The 23,764-nt window shown below is 44.9% G+C and overlaps 1 protein-coding gene across 1 annotated transcript in view; it reads left to right on the forward strand.

Annotated features, from left to right (window-relative positions):
• The first annotated feature begins 1,039 nt into the window (after window positions 1-1,039).
• HSPA4 (heat shock protein family A (Hsp70) member 4) overlaps window positions 1,040-23,764 on the forward strand; it is a 57,025-nt gene continuing 34,300 nt past the window's right edge. The window contains exons 1-5 of the mRNA XM_010359961.2: window positions 1,040-1,413; window positions 14,136-14,193; window positions 17,187-17,327; window positions 20,461-20,583; window positions 23,641-23,740. Of these exons, the coding sequence (XP_010358263.1) occupies window positions 1,307-1,413; window positions 14,136-14,193; window positions 17,187-17,327; window positions 20,461-20,583; window positions 23,641-23,740 (529 nt within the window). The 5' untranslated portion in view covers window positions 1,040-1,306. The remainder of the gene's footprint in view (window positions 1,414-14,135; window positions 14,194-17,186; window positions 17,328-20,460; window positions 20,584-23,640; window positions 23,741-23,764) is intronic.

Here is a 23,764-nt window from a genome sequence, read left to right on the forward strand (position 1 = left end):
TGCTTACATAGATTCGCTTCCTAATACCTGGGGCCCATGCTTTCTACAGTCTACAGTAACAGGACTGGAGAAAAACACCCGAAACTCTATGAACAAGAAATTGTCGATCCCACGGAAGCCACTGTAAAACCAAAGAGGAAAGATGGACAGAACCTGAACTGGTTCCAATCTAAGCCCTTCTTGGGATTACCCCTACCCAGCCCCCTCCCTCACCACACTCCTCTTATGAGGGAACCTCACTATAACTCTCAGCAACTACCTGTTCTCCCAGGAGGCCATGCAAGCGAAGGGCCCTGAAGCTTAAGATTTATTAGCTTCATAAAAAGGTCTGAGCTGACCTTTCAGGCCAGGCAGCGTATCACTTGCCTGTGTTCCTTGCATCCAGGTTAGGGCCTACCACAGGGTAGCTGCTTGGAATGTGCTGGGGATTAAAGGCTTAAATCCTGCAGGCCCCTCAATCTGATCTAAGGACACGAGTGGCTTAGAGAACGGCGCGACAAGGCTGACCGAAAGAAAACAAGATGGTGTGGCTAGGAGTGGGCTCCTTCCCTCTGCTGGTGAGGGTGTGATCTTAGACTCTTGACAGAACCGGACATAAGGGCCGCGTTCCAACGGCGGCCTTCTCCCCTACCGGGGATAAGAACAGAAAGCACCCTGTGGGATCTGCAGAACAGCTCGCGTCTCCAGGCGCCCGACAAGGTGGAATGCAAGACACCCACTACCGGAAGTGTCTTTGAGATTAAGAAAAACGGCGGAAGTAGGCCGCAGGACTTCCTCAGTATAGTCCCTCAAGTCGGCTCGCCTACTTTCTACGGGAAAGGGAGGTGCTTCACATTTCCATACAGCTGTGCAGCGCCGCGGATTCCATGCGCAGGCTCGGTTGGCCAGTTGCACCTCCCAGCCATCTTTTAGCCACCCAGTACTTTCCCAGGTTCTCGAGCCAGGACGTGACGTATTCATACGTACTGGGGGCGGGACCTGAAGGGGAAAAGCGTTTGAGTCGGGATATCGCGAGAACATTCCGTTCTTTCGTAGTTCTCGTGCTGCGGCTCAGCTCTCGTCGCAACGAGATCTTTCGAGATCTTCTCCGCCCCCGCTACCGGCGCCTCCTCTGCGGCCACTGAGCCGGAGCCGGCCTGAGCAGCGGTCTCGGTTGCAGTCCCCACTGGAAGGACCTAGGCGCTCGCGTGGACGCCGCACGCCCCTCAGTAGCCTCGGCCCAAGAGGCCTGCTTTCCACGCGCTAGCCCCGCCGGGGTCCGTGTCCTGTCTCGGTGGCCGGACCCGGGCCCGCAGTACCCAGCGCCATGTCGGTGGTGGGCATAGACCTGGGCTTCCAGAGCTGCTACGTCGCTGTGGCCCGCGCCGGCGGCATCGAGACTATCGCTAATGAGTATAGCGACCGCTGCACGCCGTAAGTGTGGGCCGGGCCGGCCGCGTGCACTGGGGTGAGGAGCTAATGCTTGTTCCAGTCTGGGACCCTCGCTGCTTGGGGAACGCGGGCCGAGGAGTCGCCTCCGTTCCAAGCCGAGGTCCCGGTGGGTCAGGGAGGACACTAGGGGCCGCGACCCACTATGAGCGTGGGTGTGTGCTAAGCGCGAGGCCTTTTCCCCGGCGACCAGCCGGCCTAAGGAAGGCTTCTGGCCGGTACTCGGACCAGCGGAGGGCACAGATAGGAACTGGAAGGACTGCAGGCGTAGGATGTAAACGGATCGCGGTCGTTTTCTGGAGGGCAGAGACCAGGCCCAGGTCCTACTGAGTCTTTTGAGTCCAACAGAGAGCTCAGAACTTTGCACACAGCAGGCGCTTAATAGTTGAATTGAACGGGTTCTGGGGCTTGCCAGCCTCGAGACCATGGAGCGGTCAGCGTCCCACGTGAGTGGGGGCGGGGCAGCGCCCGGAAGAGAGTGAGCTGGAGCAGCCTCAGGCCCGGATTCCGGGTGGACTCGGGATCTTGAGATTGGGGTGGCACGGATAGGAATTTAATAAAACCGGTGCTCTTACGATAACTTTACAATCGCTTTTGTTTTCCACATTATTTCGGGGTATTGTACTATATTGGGTCATCCTCTGTTTTGTGCGCATTAACCCCTCAGGGTTGCACTTTCATGATAGTGCATTCTAACCAGCGTGTTGGCCACTGTTGTTAGTGGCTCAAGGGCCCTCCTTGACTTCTAGAACCCATAGTAAGTTTTGGGACCAGCATAGACATAGCTCTAAGAAATGGTGAGTCACTCAGGTCATTCATTGGTTACAGTGAAAGAGTCTGCCTTTTGAATACATGTAGATACATTTTAATCCATTGTCATGTTCTTAGACAAAATCTTGTAAGAAGTTCTGTATTTTCCATTCAGGGTCTCCTTTTTTTTTCTTTTTCTTTTCTTTTTTTTTTTTTTTGAGGCAGGGTCTCACTCTGGCTGCAGGCTGGAGCGCAGTGGTGCGATGTTGGTTCACTGTAGCCTCGACCTCCCTGGCTCCTGGCTCAGGTGATTCTCCCACCTCAGCCTCCTGAGTAGCTGGCATTGCAGGCCTGCGCCACCATGCTTGGCTAATTTTCTGCATTTTTAGTAGAAATCGGGTTTCACTATGTTCACTCAGGCTGGTCTCGAACTCCTGGTCTCAACCAGTCCTCCGGCCTCGGCCTTCCGGAGTGCTGGGATTACAGGCATGAACTGCCGTGCCCTGTCCAGGGGCTCAGTTGTTACTGATTGATTGATTGAGACGGAGTCTCGCTCTGTCGCCCAGGCTGGAGTGCAGTGGCATGATCTCGGCTCACTACAACCTCGGCCTCTGGGGTTCATGCGATTCTCCTCCCTCAGCCTCCTGAGGAGCTGGGATTACAGGCGCGTGCCACCAAGCCCGGCTAAATTTTGTATTTTTAGTAGAGAGGGGGTTTCGTTGAGTTGCCCAGGCTGGTCTCCAACTCCTGACCTCAAGTGATCCTCCCGCCTCGGCCTCCCAAAGTGCTAGGATTACAGGCGTGAGCCACGGTGCCCGGCCCCAGGGGCTCAATTCTAAGGTCCATTATTTTCACCCTGAATTTTGTCACATTTCTTCAGCAGGTTTCAGCCAAACTAGATTGTTCAGAAGTCTCACATTTCCCTTCTGATTGTCAAATTTCTGCACCCTCCCCACCTCCTAACCCAGGTGTTTCCCCTGAAAACTCATCCCAGAAACCAAAACTGTAGTTTACTGTCTCTTTGCTGAGTTTAGTCTTGTTAGCAGCTCTATTAAGGTGTCTTTTTTTTTTTTTTCGAAAAGGAGTCTCGCTGTTCCCTACGCTGGAGTGCAGTGGCGTAATCTCGGCTCACTGCAGCCTCTGCCTCCTGGGTTCAAGCGATTCTCCTGCCTCAGTGTACTGAGTAGCTGGGATTACAGGTGTGCGCCACCACGCCTGGCTAGTTTTTGTCTTTTTTAGTAGAGACGGGGTTTCACCATGTTGGTCAGGGTGGGCTTGAACTCTTGATCTCAAGTGATCCGCCTACCTCGGCCTTCCAAAGTGCTGAGATTACAGGAGTGAGCCACCGCACTCGGCACAGTTTTATTAAGGTTTAATTCATATACTATACAGTTTATCCAGTTGAAGTGATCGTTTTTAGTGTAGTCACAAAACAGTGCAACCATTACTGTAATCAATTTTAGAACTTTTTTTTTTTTTTTTTTTTTTGAGACGGAGTCTTGCTCTGTCGCCCAGGCTGGAGTGCAGTGGCCGGATCTCAGCTCACTGCAAGCTCCGCCCCCCGGGTTTACGCCATTCTCCGGCCTCAGCCTCCGGAGTAGCTGGGACTACAGGCGCCCGCCACCTCGCCCGGCTCGTTTTTTTGTATTTTTTAGTAGAGACGGGGTTTCACCGTGTTAGCCAGGATGGTCTCGATCTCCTGACCTCGTGATCCGCCCGTCTCGGCCTCCCAAAGTGCTGGGATTACAGGCTTGAGCCACCGCGCCCGGCAATTTTAGAACATTTTTATCACTCCCCCCAAAAGCCCTGTGCCCTTTAGCAGTCTATTTTCCCTATTTGTACTTTTTAACAATGGGTAGTCTAACTTGCATCTCCAGGGAAGTGTATTGTGTTCTTTTTTTAAGTATTAAAGTTTGTTTTTAAGCATTTTAGTATTTATTTGAGAATATCTTTGGATCCGTGTTTTCTTGGTCTGTAAAATGTCTCCCCCAAGGAACTGAAAAAGCTAAAGTGCTGAGTTAATGTATTTAGTGGCTTGGTCCTTTCCTGCCCTGTGTTTGAACACACTTTAGCTCCAAAGGAGGCACGGGAAGAGAATCCCAAGTATTGGGAAGAACAGTGTTCCTATCCTTTCTTTTAGATTATTATCCCATGCTTCTGTTTTTCTTTTAGAAAGACAGTAGCTGCAACAATTATACCATGAATTGTATTTGAAACTGAGTTGTTTCAAATAAAAAATTTGCCTCGAAGACACTGATGTATGACCCCATACACCATGAAATTGTAATAAGAAAATTCCATTTAAATACTTTAATTTTCCTTACATGTTTTCTTTATATTTTCTTTCCTAGTTTTCATTGACATACAGGCATGCCATACATTTCAAGTAATTTCTGAACTGTATGACTTTGATTCACTTTGATTACTCTGTGTTAGAGTCTTGGGCTAAATAGAAAATGGTAGCAGGAAGGTTGATTTATTTTTATTTTTTTGGTAGCCGTTATGGGGGAAGGGATTTGGAGCTCATACGTACAAAAAGACTGCATGTTGTGGGTTTGTTTTAACGTGAGAGTGGAAATGAGATGCAAGTCTTACAGGGTTTGCTATGGTGGAAGTACCTCATTTTCAGATTGTGGGTGTAACAATCGGGATTAGTTATTAGATTAGTTATTGAGGAGCCAGTGGAGTCTCATCCAGAAGAGACCCTTGATTTTCCACCCAATTTAGGCTTCCTTCATTTTATCAGATGTTGAGTGCCTCTGAGGTGGTAGCCATTTTTCTGATAACTGGAGGTACTGTCGTGAACAAATAAGATCATGTTATTATGGACATGGCTGATGGATTAAACTAAATACTAAACAAAAATATATAGTAATTACTAATGTGGTAAAGGGCAAGGTGGAAAAGTACAGAATACAGTGAGAGTATAGAATAAGTGGGTCTAATTTAAATTGGATGGAAGGATTTGGCACGATAGCTTATGCCTATAATCCCAGCACTCCGGGAGGCTGAGGTAGGAGGATCGCTTGAGGTCAGGAGTTCGCAACCAGCTTGGCCAACATGGTGGAACCCTGTCTCTACTAAAAATACAAAAATTAGCCAGGTGTGGTGGCCGGCACCTTTGGTCCCAGGTACTCTGAAGGGTGAGGCAGGAGAATCACCTGAACCTGGTAGGCAGAGGTTGCAGTGAGCCGAGATCATGCACTGCACTCCAACCTGGGTGACAGAGCAAGACTCTGTCTCAAAAATAAGTTGGATAGAAGGTGCTTTGAAAGAAATATCATTTGAGACCTGAGGATGAGTAGGATTTTGCCTTGGAGGTCACAGTAGGTTTGAGGAAGTGTTGTTGCAGGCAGAAGGAACAGCAAGTGGGAAAGACCTGAGCAGCAAGAGCTGCATCCTTGATATATTGAAGAGCAGCCATGACTCTAGCAGCTGCTTGAGAGAATGTTGTGAGATGAATCTGAGGAATTAGGCAGAGCCTTGTAAATAATAATAATGATTTTTATCTAGGTGCGGTGGGAAGTGATCCAGTATTTATTTTTTGAGACGGAGTCTCGCTTTGTCACCTAGGTTGGAGTGCAGTGTTGTGATCATGCACGTACACGTGGCTAATTTTTGTATTTTTAGAGTTTTGCCATGTTGGCCAGGCTGGTCTCGAACTCCTGGCCTCAAGTGATCTGCCCGCCTTGACCTCCCAAAGTGCTGGGAATACAGGCTTGAGCCACCATGCCCAGCCTGTAAAATTCTATATTATGGCTCTAACATGTTTTCTTCAAACAGGTTATTTCTAATTTTTTGCTGTTACCAATAGTTCTTCAATAAGTAGTCTTACATATTTATGTTACAATGTTAATGCTTTTGTTTTTGTTGTATAGATTTCCAGAGGTGAAGTTGCTAGGGTAAGGGATATACTTTATATACTTAAAGTTTCAGTAATATTGCCAGAATTCTTTACACAAATAAAAGGGATTAATTTGCAGTAGGAACAGATGTGATTTCTCTACTTCTTTGGAGATTATGAGAATTATAATGAGTTAAAACTATAACTCATACCTTTTTCTTGCCATGGTGCTCAGAATAATGCCTGGGATTCAGTAAATACTACCAAAGTATTTGCTAATGATACTATTACATCTTGTATTTTTTGTTAATTTTTTATTTGATTAGGACAGTAAGATGAAATCTATGGAAGTTTACGTTTTGGGTTTTGCAACTGTGTACTTTTAAAGTGTAAAAGTTAATTACTGAGGAATTTGCTGTGTTTTTAGGAACTGCAGATCTCAAAAGTATGAGTTGTTTGGTCTGTTTGGTATCAGCCCTTTTTGGTACTTTCTAGTCCATGGCTAATGCAGTAACCAGAGAGTACTCTTATTAATGTCTCTATTTCCATTCCAGTTTTGCCTATCAGTTGTATTTGATAGTCTAATTATTGCGGTTTCTCTGAAAAGCTCATTTTCTCCTATTGTTGAAAAAAGTGAATTAGAGCAACAGCTGTTGTAATATCCTGAGAGTAGTTCTGCATACTTTTTTTTTTTTTTTGAGACAGTGTCCCATTCTGTTGCTCAGGCTGGAGTGCAGTGGTGCAATCTTGGCTTACTGCAACCTCCGCCTTTCAGGCTCAAGCAGTTCTGATGCCTCAGCCTCCCAAATAGCTGGGACTATAGGTGCATGCCACTGTGTCCAGCTGTGCATAACACTATAAAAATGGAACTATACCTTTTAAAGGATCTGTGCCAATTGCAGCTGTTCATAATATCCTCTCAGAATGTGCATAAATATTTGGTCAATAGTCTCTCCTTTTTTTTTTTTTGAGATGGAGTCTCGCTCTGTCGCCCAGGCTGGAGTGCAGTGGCTGGATCTCAGCTCACTGCAAGCTCCACCTCCTGGGTTTACGCCATTCTCCTGCCTCAGCCTCCCGAGTAGCTGGGACTATAGGCGCCCGCCACCTCGCCCGGCTAGATTTTTGTATTTTTTAGTAGAGATGGGGTTTCACTGTGTTAGCCAGGATGGTCTCGATCTCCTGACCTTGTGATCTGCCCGTCTTGGCCTCCCAAAGTGCTGGGATTACAGGCATGAGCCACCGCGCCCGGCCAATAGTCTCTTTTAAGAAAGGGAAAACAGTGATATTCTCTGGCTGAAAAAGGATGTAATTTCTAGGACTTAAAGATGAGAACAGAGAGATCTTAAACTTGATTTGAATTAACTCCCTGCAATTTGGAATGGAGGAAAAGCAGTATCAAACAGCAAATGTGTGAGTACTTCTTAGGAGTTAAGCAGCATCGACTTGGCATTGTGTGTAGTATAGAGGAAGTGTAAGATAGAGATTCCTGCTGTCTAGTTGTAATGAATATAGTTAAAATATGAATAACAGCAGCAGTAAATAGAATGAGTCCAGTTATGGACAAGGCTGTGTGATACAAAACTAAAATATGTTCAAAGGAGATGTAAGCAGTGGAGGCTAAAGTGATGAGGAAAGGCGGGAGTGAGACTTGAACAAATAGGATTAGATAATACACTGAATAAAGGATTCAGATAGTTTGAGTGAAGTATAGAAGTAGGAATGAATTAAGGCTGGCGGTGGTGGCTCATGCATGTTATCCCAGCACTTTGGGAGGCCGAGGCAGGATAATTACTTGAGGAGTTTGAGACCAGCCTGGACCCTGTCTCTACAAAAAATTAGCAGGCTGTGGTGGCATGCCAGCTACTTGGGAGGCTGAGGTGGGAGAGGATCACATGAGGTCAGTGATCAAGGCTGCAGTGAGCCGTGATCGAGTACTACACTCCAAGACTGGGCGACAGAGTGAGAATTGTCTCTTAAAAAACATAACGGGGCTGGGCACGGTGGCTCATGCCTGTAATCTCAGCACTTTAAGAGGCTGAGGTGGGCGGGTCACCTGAAGTCAGGAGTTTGAGACCAGCCTGGCCAACGCGGTGAAACCTCATCTCTGCTGAAAAATACAAAATTAGCTGGGTGTGGTGGTGCTTGCCTATAATCCCAGCCACTCGAGGCTGAGGCACGAGAATTGCTTGAATTTGGAGGGTGGAGGTTGCAGTGAGCTGAGGTCACGCCATTGCACTCCAGCCTGGCCAACAAGAGTGAAACTCAATCTCAAAACCCCAAAAACAAAAACAAAAAACTAAACAGGGCCGGGTGTGGTAGCTTACACCTGTAATCTCAGCACTTTGGGAGGCTGAGGTGGGGGGATCACTTGAGCTCCGGAGTTCGGGACCATCCTGGACAACATGGCGAAACCCAATCTCTACAAAAAGTACAAAAATTGGCCAGGCGTGACTCAAGCCTGTAATCCCAGCACTTTCGGAGGCCGAGGTGGGTGGATCCCCTGAGGTCAGGAGTTTGAAACCAGCCTGACCAACATGGCGAAACACTGCCTCTACTGAAGATACAAAAATTAGCTGGGTGTGGTGGCGGGTGCCTGTAGTCCCAGCTATTTGGGAGGCTGAGGCAGGAGAATCACTTGAACCTGGGAGGCAGAGGTTGCAGTGAGCTGAGATTACACCATTGCACTCCAGCCTGGGTGACAAGAGCGAGACTTCGTCTCAAAAAAAAAAAAAAAAAAAAAAATTAGCTATGCATGGTGGTTGGTGCACACCTATAGTCCCAGGTTCTCGGGAGGCTGAGGTAGGAGGCTTGCTTGAACCTGGGAGGTGGAGGTTGCAGTGAGCAGATATGGAGCCACTACATTCCAGCCTGGGTGACGGAGTCTCAGACCCTGTCTCAAAACCAGAAAAACCCAAAATGTGTGTATACATGGGGTTCTGGAGTCTGACGGTCCTAATTTTGAATCATAGACGCTAATACGTTTTTGGGCACATTGACTTGACTTGAATCAGCTCTTCCTCTATACGAATCCCGTTTCTCAGAAAATTTAGGATTATCAAGTGTAGGATGCTTAGCACACCACCTGGCACAGAAGGCTCTGTAATGGGAACTAGGAAACAAGGAAGCTTGACCTGCTTGGATGAGAGAGGATTCCTGCTATGGATAGGGATCAGGGATGTAGACTGTGCAAAATTTGAAAGTTCTTTTTGACTGGAAAGTAGTAGATATATTTCCTTTAAATGTTCTTGTCATGCTTATTCCATGTCAAAATTCTCAAGGAATAATTCAGCCATTGAAGACTTTTCAGAGCATTTATTGAGGAGAAGCAAACTGATAGTGGTATATCAGTGTTACTTTTTTTTTTTCTTTTTAAGGACTTACTAGATTTATTAGGATTACATAAGAGTATTTACCTAAATGTTAATAGTGGCCCTCTGTGGTGGGGGGAGGGTTGTGGAAGTATATATAGTTTTTATTTATTTCTTCATACTTTACTAATTTTCTACGGTAAACTTGTACTAAAAAGCATTGAACTAGGTTCTAGTGCTAGTGCTAATATTCAAGCTATTTTTGAGTATTCATCTTATTTAAATATTAGGTTTATGTAAGCTTTTAGTTTTCAAAATCCTTCAATTTGTGCTGTTTTACTTTTTTTTTTTTTTTTTTTTTGTGACGGAGTTCGCTCTGTCACCCAGGCTGGAATGCAGTGGCACAATCTCGGCTCACTGCAACCTCTGCCTCCTGGGGTCAAGTAATTCTCCTGCCTCAGTCCCCTGAGTAGCTGGGATTTACAGGCACGCATCACTATGCCTGGCTAATTTTTGTATTTTTAGTAGAGACAGGTTTCACCATGTTGTCCAGGCTGGTCTCAAACTCCTGACCTCAGATGATCTGCCCGCCTCGGCCTCTCAAAGTGCTGGGATTATGGGCGTGAGCCAGCACGCCTGGCGCTGTTTTACATATTGACCCAATTCAGCAAATTGATCATACTCTATTTTCAGTTGTCCTTTTTTAATGGAAGTAGTACTTTTTTTTTTTTTTTAATCACACATCAATAGATAATTTTAAAGGTAGCTGACTGGATTTCAGTTCCAGTAGGTGAAACAGTACTTTTTTTTTTTTTTTTTGAGACAGGGTCTCAGTCTGTCGCTCTGACTGGATGCAGTGGCATGATTATAGCTCACTGCAACCTTGACTGTAAGAACTGAGTTTTAAATTTTATTTAATTTTAAATAATTTAAATTTAAATAGCCACATGTGGCTAGTGGCTGTGACGTGATCCACCTCCTGAGTTCACACCATTCTTCTGCCTCAGCCTCCCGAGTAGCTGGGTCTGCAGGCGCCCGCAACCACACCCAACTAATTTTTTTGTATTTTTAGTAGAGACGGGGATTTCACCATGTTAGCCAGAGTGGTTTCTATCTCCTGACCTCGTGATTCACCCGCCTTGGCCTCCCTAAGTGCTGGGATTACAGGCTTGAGCCACCGTGCCTGGCAGATTATTACTTTTTATTTGGGGGTCGGGGTGGGTTGAGAAGGCTTTACAGACAAAATAGATGCCATTTCTAGAGAATACATGAAGGTACTGGGCATTTCAGATGTAAAAAGTGACATAAGCAAAGCAGGAAGATTGGGATACTTTATTCAACTTGTGTTGATTGTGTGGATGAAATACAGCTGGAAAAGTGATTGGGTTGGGAGAGGCCTTAGGTTCCATATTAAGGAATATAGATTTTATTTGTTGGTAGTTGGTTTTGTTAGGAAGGTAATTGGAAGCAAGATAGTTTCAAAGTTACTGATGTAGAATAGGAAATTAATCCTTCAGCAGGATTTGCAGGAAAGTTGGGAATTGTAATTGTTTTGAGGAGATAAAGGTTTGAAAAAGGGCTGCAGGAAACAATGGAAGATGAGTAACATTGCTGTTTCATTATGTTGTGATTGGGGTTATGGTGGGATATACCTTAGAAATTTAGATCTGGTGGTATTTAGAAAAATGGAGGTGTGCCAATTGTTAGGCTTATGCTAGGCAGCCTTTTTGAGGTGGAGGAAGTGGGTAAGATTGCGTTGGGCAATTTCCTAAAGGGCAATATGGGCTTTGAGAGGAGTGACATTTACATGGTACTGAGGATTTTATTTATTTTCATCTAGTGTCTAAAACAGATACTGTTTTAGTGATTGGTGGCATAGTTGCAGAAAGGCTGAGGTTGATACCTTTCCTTTTGAGGGGCTACTCCCCGCACTTTCTAGGCCCAAAAGCTTAGGATTCGGAGGAATTCTGATGAGGTCCTAGGGTATACTATGTTTGTTCTTCCTGTCATTTAATAGAAGGTGTGGCTTCCTGTAGCTGCCCTGGGAGATTGGCTCACAGGGGTTCTTTGGCATTGGTTATAAAGGACCACTGAAACTCAGGGAGGCCCAGCATTCTGCCAGTTTCCACAGGGCTCGTAAGTTTATGTTTCTGCCAAATTAATAGGTCATCTAATTTAGTCAGATTTGGACCAAGGCAGTATGGTTCCAGAGCTCTTATTTACTCTGTTGACTTGGAAGAATCAGGAGTTCAGCGAGGATAAGAGTCAAAGCTTTAGACATCACCTACAGTCCTGTCTTCATTGCTTTCAGATTGCATGACCCTGGATAAATTTATTTACTGTGGTCTCGCTCGCTCTGTTCCCCAGGCTGGAGTGCGATAGCATGATCACAGATTGCTGCAGCCTCAGCCTCCTGGGTTCAGGTGATCCTCCTGCCTCAGCCACCCCTACCCCATGACTCCACTATACCTGGGACTACAGGTGCTCACCACCATGCCCAGCTAAGTTTTTTTTTTTTTTTTTGAGATGGAGTCTCGCTGTGTCGCCCAGGCTGGAGTGCAGTGGCATGATCTGGGCTCACTGCAAGCTCTGTTTCCTGGGCTCACGCCCTTCTCCTGCCTCGGCCTCCCTAGTAGCTGGGACTACAGGCGCCTGCCACCATGCCCGGCTAATTTTTTTGTATTTTTAGTAGAGACGGGGTTTCACTGTGTTAGCCAGGATGGTCTTGATCTCCTGACCTCATGATCCGCCTGCCTCGGCCTCCGAAAGTGCTGGGATTATAGGAGTGAGCCGCCGCGCCCAGCCTTGTATATATATATATTTTTAATAGAGACAGGGTTTCACCGTATTGCCCAGGCTGGTCTTGAATTCCTGGACTCAAGTGATCCACCTGTCTTGGCCTCCCAAAATCTTGGGATTGCAGGCTTGAGCCACTGCGCCTAGCCAAATTTACTGTTTTTTGTTTTGTTTTTGAGATGGAGTGTTGCTCTTGTTGCCCAGGCTGGAGTGCAGTGGTGCGATCTTGGCTCACTGCAACCTCTGCCTCCCGGGTTCAAGTGATTCTCCTGCCTCAGCCTCCCAAGTAGCTGGGATTATAGGCGCCCACCACCACGCCCAGCTAATTTTTTTGTATTTTTAGTAGAGACAGACCATGTTGACCTGACTGGTCTCGAACTCCTGACCTCAGGTCATCTGCCCTCCTCGGTCCCCCAAAGTGCTGGGATTACAGGCATGAACCACTGCACCTGGCAAAAATTGACTTATACTTACTAATGCCTTTTTTTGTTTGTCTGTTTTGTTTTTGAGACAGAGTCTCACTCTGTTGCCAGGCTGGAGTGCAGTGGCGTGGTCTCGGCTCACTGCAACCCCCGACTCCCCAGTTCAAGCAATTCTCCTGCCTTAGCCTCCTGAGTAGGTGGGATTACAGGCACATGCCACCACGCCCAGCTAATTTTTGTATTTTTAGTAGAGACAGGGTTTCACCGTGTTGGCCTGGCTGGTCTCAAACTCCTGACTTCAGGTGACCCACCTGCCTCGGCCCCTCAAAGTACTGGGATTACAGGTGTGACTCTCTGCGCCCGGCCAAAACTTACTTATTAATGCCTTTTTTTTTTAACGACAGAGTCTCACTGTGTTACCAGGCTGGAGTGCAGTGGTGCGATCTTGGCTCACTGCAACATCCGACTCCTTGGTTCAAGTAATTCTCCTGCCTCAGCCTCCTGAGCAGGTGGGATTATAGGCACGTGCCACCACGCCCAGCTAATTTTTGTATTTTTAGTAGAGATGTGATTTCACCATGTTGGCCAGGATGGTCTCGATCTCCTGACCTCGTGATCTGCCTGCCCTGGCCTCCCAAAGTGCTGGGATTACAGGCGTGAGCCACCGCGCTTTTTAAGCATAGGCCCGGGTTTTTTTTTTTTAACCTTCAAGCAGATTTCAGTTTCGCCTTTCTGAAAGAAGCAGTAAATAGATTAAATCAGGAGATAGTGTATGAATTGGTGATTTAGAAGAATGTTCAAAAGTGGGGATGAAGTTCCTTGTCAGAAATTCTGAGTCCTGGCCAGGTACAGGGGCTCACGCCTAAATGTCAGCATTTTGGGAGTCCAAGATGGGTGAATCATCTGAGGTCAGGAGTTCGAGACTAGTCTCACCAACGTGGTGAAACTCCGTCTCTACTAAAAATACAAAAATTAGCTGAGCGTGATGGTGCATGCCTGTAATCCCAGCTACTCGGGGGGCTGTGGCAAGAAAATCACTTGAACCTGGGAGGTGGAGGTTGCAGTGAGCTGAGATAGGGCCACTGCAGTCCTGCCTGGGCGACAGAGTGAGACTCTTAAAAAAATAATAAAATTGAGTGCCTGGAAACTAGTTTTAGAAAAATTACTTTTTTACTTATTTAATACGGCGAGAGTTGCTTTCAGGGTTTGTAGACTATATTCTTGGTGAAGTTATGAGCTGTCTTAAAAATGTTAATTGATACATTGATGTGAGGGTACATTATTTTATACTGGGATTTTGAACAGGAGACTTGAAAAATAATTAGAGAATGGTAGAGACTGTCTAGTCCACCTCTCTGACAGGTAGTTATCACATCAGACCTGTGCTCCAGCATGTAAATGACAGGACTCAGTTGTAAGAGGCAACCCATTACATGGACAGATTTACTCAATAGAAAGGTCAAAATCATAGATTTGTACCATTAAAATACATGGCATTTTAGCTGACACTCAGATTTTGCCTGCTATGCTTTTGGATTTATTATTGCAGTAAGATTTAGTTCTTAAAGTGTTTGTTTTGTCTTCTAGGGCTTGCATTTCTTTTGGTCCTAAGAATCGTTCAATTGGAGCAGCAGCTAAAAGTCAGGTAAAGTTTCATTTTTTTCCTAAACTGACTTATTTCTTCTGTTCATCCATGTGTTCAGCAAGTAGTTGAATGCCCATTATGTACCTAGCACTGATAGACCCTGGGTATACAACTGACATACACACCTGTTCTCTGTTCTCATATACAGTCAGCCCTCAGAATTCCATGGGTTCTGCATCTGTAGATTCAAACAACTATGGATCAAAAATATTTTTGGGAAAAAATATAACACTGCAATAATAAAAAATACAAATAAAAACAGTCCAGTGTAACAACTATTTACATAGCATTTACATTGTATTATGTGTTATAAGTAATCTAGAGACAACTTCAGGTATACAGGAGGATGTGCATAGGTTATAGGCCAACACTATGTCATTTTGTATAAGGGACTTGAGCATCTGTGGATTTTGGTCTAATTCAAGGGGTGCCCTGGAATCAATCCCCTGCAGATACCCAGGGACTACTGCGTCAGTGAGAAGCACATAGCCTTAAAATAGTTTTAGCAGTATAATCTGTTTAATGCAAACTGCCAGGGTGGATTTTGTCCAGATCTTGTTAAGCAAGGCTTGCTTGTTCCTTGATATTTTACATGCTCCTTAAGTCTGTCTTGTTGGGCCTTACATCTTACTCATATATAAGGTAACTGTTGATCTTATTAATCAGGTTTCTCAAGGAAGGAAAGCATATCTCTAGAAATACATTAAAGGACTTGCCATTAGTTTACTCTGTAAACCAGGAACCTGAAGTAGTTGCTGATTTCTGAATAACCAGAGCAGCAGAACCCCAAGAGTTCTGTTATTCTAAGTGTCTGAGATATCTGTAAAATTAAAGAGTTGCATGTTTGACCTTCTTATGGTTCAACCTGGAGCAACCCTGTAGGGTGAATCTGTTTTTGAATGGGGCAGGGCCTAAAATTTATTAGCCTAAAAATGTAGTACTTGGCCAATTGGTTTTAATTAAGTTGGATGTTTTATAGTTCGTTTTCACAGTGCTCAAGATTTTTTAGGAGATAGCAGGTAGACAATATTGAACCATTTTGAGATCTCTTTCCTTCTAAAATTTGAGCTGATCGCTCCTGTTTTTTAAACCTCCTTTTCATGATTGAGAAACAGTTACTATACTAAACTGGCTGCCCAGTTCCAGGTTGATACAGTTATTGTGTTACAGAGTTTCTGTTTGGCAGCTTAGTCAAGGAAGACATGATTTGGGAGGCCTCATCTGTTTCACAAAAGGACTTCTGTGTGTTCCCTTTCTTCTAGGGGATACAGGAGCTTATTACATCTCCTGCATTGGGAGGAAGAGCCTGTAAATCTTAAGCAGAAGGTCATGGTCATTCTGGAATGTTTTGAATGTTCTTGTCAGCATTTTCCCTTCATAAATTGTGATAACTTATTCTAGAGGAATTAGAAAACATAGATAAAAAAGTGTAAGGAATTTGAAAATCACTTGTTCAACCATTATTAAAAAATCATATAGACATTTGTCTTACCACCTTCTGAAAACTTTTACCTATTATATATTTCATTGTATGAATATACCATAATCTATTTAAGCATTTCCCTGTTATTAACCATTTAGGTTGTTTCTAGGCATCTGCTGTTACAAACAGTAGTCTCCCAATATCCTTTTGTGTTCACTTTTGTGTACTTAGTATGATTTTTTTTTTTTTTTTTTGAGACGGAGTCTTGCTGTGTGGCCCAGGCTGGAGTGCAGTGGCCGGATCTCAGCTCACTGCAAGCTCCGCCTCCCGGGTTTACACCATTCTCCTGCCTCAGCCTCCTGAGTAGCTGGGACTACAGGCCCCGCCACCTCGCCTGGCTCGTTGTTTGTATTTTTTAGTAGAGACGGGGTTTCACCGTGTTAACCAGGATGGTCTCGATCTCCTGACGTCGTGATCCGCCTGTCTCGGCCTCCCAAAGTGCTGGGATTACAGGTTTGAGCCACCGCGCCCGGCCGATTTTTTTTTTTCTTTTATGAGAAATTTGTTTCACTGGAACTTCTTTCTTTTTCTTTTTTTTTTTTTTGAGAGTGCAGTGGCTGTGTCTCAGCTCAGTGCAACCTCCACCTCCCAGGTTCAAGTGATTTTCATGCCTCAGCCTCCTGAATAGCTGGGATTACAGGTGCACACCACTTGCCTGGCTAATTTTTTGTATTTTTAGTAGAGACAGTGTTTCACCATGTTGGTCAGGCTGGTCTCGAACTCCTGACCTCAAATGAGGCCCTGGCCACTTTCAAAGTGCTGGAATTACAGGCGTGAGCCACGACACCTGGCCTTAATTAGAATTTCTGAATCAATTTATGTATTGCTGAGTTGGTTTCTGGAAACTTTCAACCATAAACTATGGGCAACTTTTAAAGGCTACAAGTTATTTTATGTAAATGTTTTTTTTTTTTTTTTTTTTTTTGAGACGGAGTCTCGCTCTGTCGCCCAGGCTGGAGTGCAGTGGCCGGTTCTCAGCTCACTGCAAGCTCCGCCTCCCGGGTTTATGCCATTCTCCTGCCTCAGCCTCCGAGTAGCTGGGACTACAGGCGCCCGCCACCTCGCCCGGCTAGTTTTTTTTTTTTTGTATTTTTTAGTAGAGACGGGGTTTCACCGTGTTAGCCAGGATGGTCTCGATCTCCTGACCTCGTGATCCGCCCATCTCGGCCTCCCAAAGTGCTGGGATTACAGGCTTGAGCCACCGCGCCCGGCCGTAAATGTTTACTAGAAGTTTAAGAACAAAAAATACTTAAACAGGTGTAATGACCTGACTTCATCTGATATAGGAAGAGCAGGGCTCTGTTTTTAGCCCTGTCACTTTGAGACCCGTGCAAATCCCTCATCCCTCACTTCACATGCTAGTGGGCACCATTTAGAAAAGTTTAGTGTCTGAAGAAACCGAAACCAAGGAGACTGTATAAAGTTAAAATGGTGTTAATTTAATCTGAGGCTGTTGAAATAAAAAAAAAAATTATTGGTAGTTTTTCTACTCTGATATTCTTTCTCTTAGGTAATTTCGAATGCCAAGAACACAGTCCAAGGATTTAAAAGATTCCATGGCCGAGCATTCTCTGATCCATTTGTGGAGGCAGAAAAATCTAACCTTGCATATGATATTGTGCACTTGCCCACAGGATTAACAGGTATAAAGGTAAGGTTGTCAAGTTAATGCCTTATAATTAAAATGCAGTATTTTATCAGTTCAATATCTATCTGTACCTTTCTGATGTCAGATTGTAATGAAAATGCTTACAGATGCTTAGGAAAAGTTTTTTTCTGGTGAAGACTATTTGACATTTTTTGAATGATCTGGATTTTGGTTGGGAGCCATGGGTGGTGCTCTTAATATGGGTTGGATGCCTGGGTAGTGATGGTTTGAAGTTAATACTGCCATTGCTGCTTGTTTTGCTCACTGATGCAATGGCCTTTTTAGCGTGATTTTAGGGAATGACTTCTGGAAGAGCAGGCAAAGGAATCACAGGGTTTTTTTTTTTTTTTTTTTTTGAGATGGACTCTCGCTCTGTCACCCAGGCCGGTGGGCAATGGCGTGATCTTGGCTCACGCCTCCTGGCCTCCTGGGTTCAAGTGATTCTCCTGCCTCAGCCTACCAAGTAGCTGGGATTACAGGCGCGTGCCACCACGCCTGGGTAATTTTTTGCATCTTTAATAAAGGGGGGGGTTTCACCGTGTTGGCCAGGTTGGTCTCAAACTCCTGACCTTGTGATACGCCCACCTCGGCCTCCCAAAGTTTCGGGATTACAGGCGTGAGCCCTGTGCCCGGCAGGAATCACAGTTTTAAGTCACTAGCAAATAGATGGACATACTCTTGGATATAGGACTTAATTTAGAAAGAGATGTTCTTTTGGGGAAAAGTGAGTTTGGTCTTTATCTCTGGTACATCTAGTGGAGTCTCTGGAAGTATGCAGTGAACTGATCACAGAAAAGAGGTAAGAGGCTGGGAGATGGATAGGGTGGACACATTTGCCTTTCTTGTACTCAGAGGTAGTAAGAGGAATCCCCAAGTGGGGGGTGGGGGCGTGATTGGCTTTCCAGGCAGGTGAGTTTATGAGGATATTTGGTTTTGGAGACCAAGAATCAGGAGAACAGGCTGGAAAGCCAGGAGATGTTGAGAACCATGAGAAGAAGGTAGTCTACTGTTGCAGTGTAGCCATTAATTTAGTTGTATTTAGAAGTGAAAAATTCTGAAAACTAAAGAATGATGACTGGGTTTACTTAAAATATCTGTGGTAATTAAGGACAGTTTGAATGGGATAGTAAAAGATGAAGCTGAAGCACAGGAAAGAGAAAGGGGTTAAAAAGGGAGGTGAAGAGGCCGGGCGCGGTGGCTCAAGCCTGTAATCCCAGCACTTTGGGAGGCCGAGACGGGCGGATCACGAGGTCAGGAGATCGAGACCATCCTGGCTAACACGGTGAAACCCCGTCTCTACTAAAAATACAAAAACTAGCTGGGCGAGGTGGCGGGCGCCTGTAGTCCCAGCTACTCGGGAGGCTGAGGCAGAAGAATGGTGTAAACCCGGGAGGGGGAGCTTGCAGTGAGCTGAGATCTGGCCACTGCACTCCAGTCCCGGCAACAGAGCGAGACTCCGCCTCAAAAAAAAAAAAGGGGGGGGGGTGGGGGAGGTGAAGAAATGAGCAGTACTTACTAGTTACAAAAGAAATAGGATAAGTATTGGCAGATTTAGTCATAAGCATTGCAAGAACCAAAGGAGAAAAAGACTAGGAAGAAGATTTGGGAAACAAGTAGATGCAAGTCTAAAAGTGGAGGAATTGACCTCAGAATTAGGCAAATAGCAGCGAAGAAAGAGATAATTTAGAAAGGGCACCAGGAGGGATATTTCCCTATCTTTATCATGCAATATAGTAAGAGCTGTTCAATTCTAAACCAGAATAAAATGTGGTTGGGTTGGGGAGTGAGAAGGTGGCACGCAAGCTGAGTTAGGGCAGCAGCTAAAAGAAGAGAGCAACATGTTCTATTCTGGATTGTAATTGGGGAATATGGGCATGTGGGATGGGATGGGATTATTTTAGGCAGTCTTTCAACATTTAAAATTCATAACTGTTACCAAAGTTGCAGACTTTTATCTGGAATAGGGCTTTATCTTGAAGCTTTGTTCATTCATTATTGTTACTTATTTTATTTTATTTTATTTTATTTTATTTTTTGAGACAGTCTCGCTGTGTCGCCTAGGCTGGAATGCAGTGGCAAGATCTAGGTTTACTGCAATCTCCGCCTCCTGGGTTCAAGCTTTTCTCATGCTTCAGTCTCCCTGGTAGCTGGGATTACAGGCACGGACCATCACACCCAGCTAATTTTTTGTGTTTTTAGTAGAGAGGGGGTTTCACCATGTTGGCCAGGCTGGTCTTGAACTCCTGACCTCAAGTGATTTGCCCGCCTCAGCCTCCCAAAATGCTGGGACTACAGGTGTAAGCCACTGCACCCAGCCCATCTTTTATTATTTAATTCAACCAGTATTTATTGTGCCAGGTCCTGTTCTAGGTGCTGGAGCTATGGCAGTGTACAATCAGGCAAATGCATGTCCTCATATTAGATTGAATCCTAATTGTGGAGATGGATAATAAACAGTAAACACATTAAAATACACATAGTATGTCAGATAGTAAAATAGTTTCTACCAGCAGCCTCTTTATGGACAGTGTGGGTCTTGGTGAGCTACACTGATTTGCCTTTGCAAAGAACTTTTCTTAAGATTTGTCGTTTTACATTGTGGTCCTTCATCTCCAAGTATCGTGTTTGGTTGAAAGCTAAAATAGTCTAGGCGTGGTGGCTCATGCATGTAATCCCAGCACTTTGGGAGGCCGAGGCAGGAGGATTGCTTGAAGCCAGGAGGTTTGAGACTAGCATCGGCAACAAAGCAAGAACCCTGTCGCTACAAGGAAAAAAAGAAAAAAATTAGCTAGGTGTGATGACGTGCACTTTTGCTCCCTGCTACTTGGGAGGCTGAGGCAGGAGGATTGCTTAAACCCAGGAAGTTAAGTCTCCAGTGAGCTGTGATCATGCCACTGCACTCCAGAGAGAGAGAGAGAGAGCGAGCGACAGAGAGAGACCCTGCCTCAAAAAAAAAAAAAAAAAAAACAACTAGAAGTGACCTTCAAGGTATTACTTGCAAAACTAGCTTTTTTTCAACCCCCTCTTGAGATAATGTTGCATTGATAATGGGAGGCATTGTTCGTTTTAGCTTTTAGGACTAGGACATGAAGAAGGAAATACAATAAGTCTAGGCCTCTTTGTTGTTTTCTTGCAGGTGACATATATGGAGGAAGAGCGAAATTTTACCACTGAGCAAGTGACTGCCATGCTTTTGTCCAAACTGAAGGAAACAGCCGAAAGTGTGCTTAAGAAGCCTGTAGTTGACTGTGTTGTTTCGGTGAGTTTGATCCCTATACATTATTGGGAATTTGCATGAAGAAGCAGAGAGAAGAAAGCTGCTAATTTCAAGTAAAGCTTTTTGTCTCAGGTTGTAATAGTTATTTAAAAAATTTGTCAGGCTGGGCGCAGTGGCTCATGCTTGTAATCCCAGCACTTTGGGAGGCCGAGGTGGGTGGATCACCTGAGGTCAGGAGTTTGAGACCAGCCTGGCCAACATGGTGAAACCCTATGTCTACTAAAAATACAAAAATTAGCTGGGTGTGGTGGTGGGCACCTGTAATCCCAGCTACTTGGGAGGCTGAGGCAGGAGAATTGCTTGAACCCAGGAAGCTGAGGTTGCAGTGAGCTGAGATGGTGCCATTGCACTTCGGCCTGGGTGACAAGAGCGAAACTCTGTCTCAAAGAAAAAAAAAATTATGAAACTAGTCTTCATTTTCTTACTCTCTTCTGCTGCTTAGCTTTTACTCAGGCCTCCTTTGTTATTCTGCCTATTTAAATCTCTTCTGTTCTTCAAGGTACATGCATCTCAGCCTGCCCACTTCTTCCTGGATTTTTTTCACCACCTAGCATAGTGCCTAGCATAGCACAGGGTAGTCACTCATTTGTTGAATTAGTTGAATACCCCCAATTGTAAATGGCACTTGTTCTCTATTTGTATTTGCTGTTGGTATCTAGCATTAAAGACAAAGGCAAGGGCTGTGCTTGGTGGTTTAATCCCAGCACTGTGGGAGGCGAGGGCAGGAGGATCCTTTGAGACCATCCTGGGCAACACAGTGAGATCCCTGTCTTTACGAAAAAAAAAAAAAAAAAAAAAAAAAAAGCTGGGCATGGTGGCGCACATCTGTAGTCCCAGCTACTTGGGAGGCTCATTCGAGCCTAGGAGTTTGAGGCTGCAGTGAGCTGTGATCACACCACCTCATTCTTGCCTGTACAATAGAGTGAGACCCTGTCTCAAAAAAATTATCCAAAAAACATAAAGACATGGCAGCAGTTGACTTTATCTTTTGCATATCTCTGTTAAGGTGAAAGCCTGGCTGCTGTAGCTTTGTGCTTTAGTATGGCGGAATCCTTAGGGACTGTTGAAATATGTGTGGTTACATTGGCTTTGCCACCGAATCTCCTCATTCTGCAATTGTTACCTGATACTTTAGTTTCGTGGCCTGTTTTGTCTTACCGTTGGTGCATTGATTGGCAAAGCATGGACTGTTAGGTGGCTTTTTCACCCCAGAGTCTGTTGCCTGGTGGATTCCTTAGTCCTTGGTTATTGTAAAGTAGAATTGACATTTATCAGAAAGAATTGGATTATAGTTGTGTACACCATTCTGGGAATGGGCTTTATTCTTTATAGAAGAATAAAAACGCTATGTTCCTTTAAAAAGCTCAGATTCAGTGACCTTGATTCCCCAGTGGCTGATACACCAGATACTGTATTTCTTAGATGTTTCCTACCTTTCCTCGCCTCTCCATTGGTCTCCCAGATTTGTTTCCATTCCTCCATCTAGTGCCCCTAGCTTTGCTCCTGCATTACACTCTGTGTGGGAGTAAAATGTGTATAAAATATTGGAATGCCTAAGTGTCTTTTCTGGTTTTGGGTAAGAGTCATGTTTGGGCGGGGCCTGAAGATCACACTTGAGTTTTGGTAATTTGCTTAGGAGGGTTCACAGGCCCTAGCATATAGCTATTCTCATTTTTTTTTTTTTTTTTGAGACGGAGTCTTGCTCTGTCACCCAGGCTGGAGGGCAGTGGCGCGATCTCGGCTTACTGCATACTTTGCCTCCCAGGTTCACGCCATTCTCCTGCCTCAGCCTCCCAAGTAGCTGGGACTACAGGCACCCACCACCATGCCCGGCTAATTTTTTTGTATTTTAGTAGAGGTGAGGTTTCATCATGTTAGCCAGGATGGTCTCGATCTCCTGACCTTGTGATCTGCCCACCTTGGCCTCGGCCTCCCAAAGTGCTAGGATTACAGGCTTCCCAAAGTGCTGGGATTACAGGCGTGAGCCACCGCGCCCGGCCGCATATAGCTATTCTTATGCTAAGATTTATTATAGTGAAGGGATGCAAAGCAAAATCAACAAAGGGAAAAGGCACATGAGGCAGAGTCTGGAGGAAACCAGGCACAAGCTTCCCAGAGTCAGCATGTGCTTAACTCCAGCAACAGATTGTAACAGTACGGGTGAAATGTCCTCTACCACAGGAGTTCTGCCTGAGCCTGGTCCAGGGTTTTCTTTTTTTTTTTTTTGAGACTGAGTTTCGCTCTTGTTTCCCAGCTTGGAGTGCAGTGGCATGATCTTGGCTCACTGCAGCTTCCACCTCCCAGGTTCAAGCCTCAGCCTCCGGAGTAGCTGGGATTACAGGCATGTGCCACCACACCCAACTAGTGGTTTTTTTTTTTTTTTTTTTTTTTTTTTTTTTGTAGAGATCGAGTTTCACCATGTTGGCCAGGCTGGTCTCCAGCTCCTGATGTCAGGTAATCCACCTGCCCCGGCCTCCCAAAGTGCTGGGATTACAGGCAAGAGCCACCGTGCCTGAGTAGTCCAGGGTTTTTATTGGGGGTCAGTCACATTGGTACCCTATACCTAGCATGAACCAAAATTCCAGATTCCCAGAAGGAAAGCCGGTAGTCAGCACAAGCTGCATTTTTGTATAAACAGTTTAGGTACAGTGAGCCACTCTTAATCTTTAGGGAAATTTTTTCTGTTGATTTAGTGAACTGTTTGTGAATCAAGATCCTAGATGCCAGGCAAGGACCAACATGCAAGCAGGCGTTTTCTAAGGATAGTAGTTTCTGGCCTCTATATTAACTCTTCTCTGCAGTCACTACTTTAGCTGTTGGTATTTTGGTCTGCCATGTAATGTGTGTATGTAAGGTAATGGTATGGCTATTGTATATCCTAACACTAACACTAAATACGCTAACTTTTCCCTACGAGTTTGAAATATTTTCTTGATGATATACAGAGTAAATTGCTGTAGGTATTTGATGGCATTCTTGGAATTTACTAACTAAAATTAGAATCCATAATATAGTAAACATTCATTTTTTTTTTGGTAGGTTCCTTGTTTCTATACTGATGCAGAAAGACGATCAGTGATGGATGCAACACAGATTGCTGGTCTTAATTGCTTGCGATTAATGAATGAAACCACTGCAGGTAAGGAGGACCATTGATTAATTT

The sequence above is a fragment of the Rhinopithecus roxellana genome, chromosome 3, assembly GCF_007565055.1.
Source record: "Rhinopithecus roxellana isolate Shanxi Qingling chromosome 3, ASM756505v1, whole genome shotgun sequence".
Classification (NCBI taxonomy): domain Eukaryota; kingdom Metazoa; phylum Chordata; class Mammalia; order Primates; family Cercopithecidae; genus Rhinopithecus; species Rhinopithecus roxellana.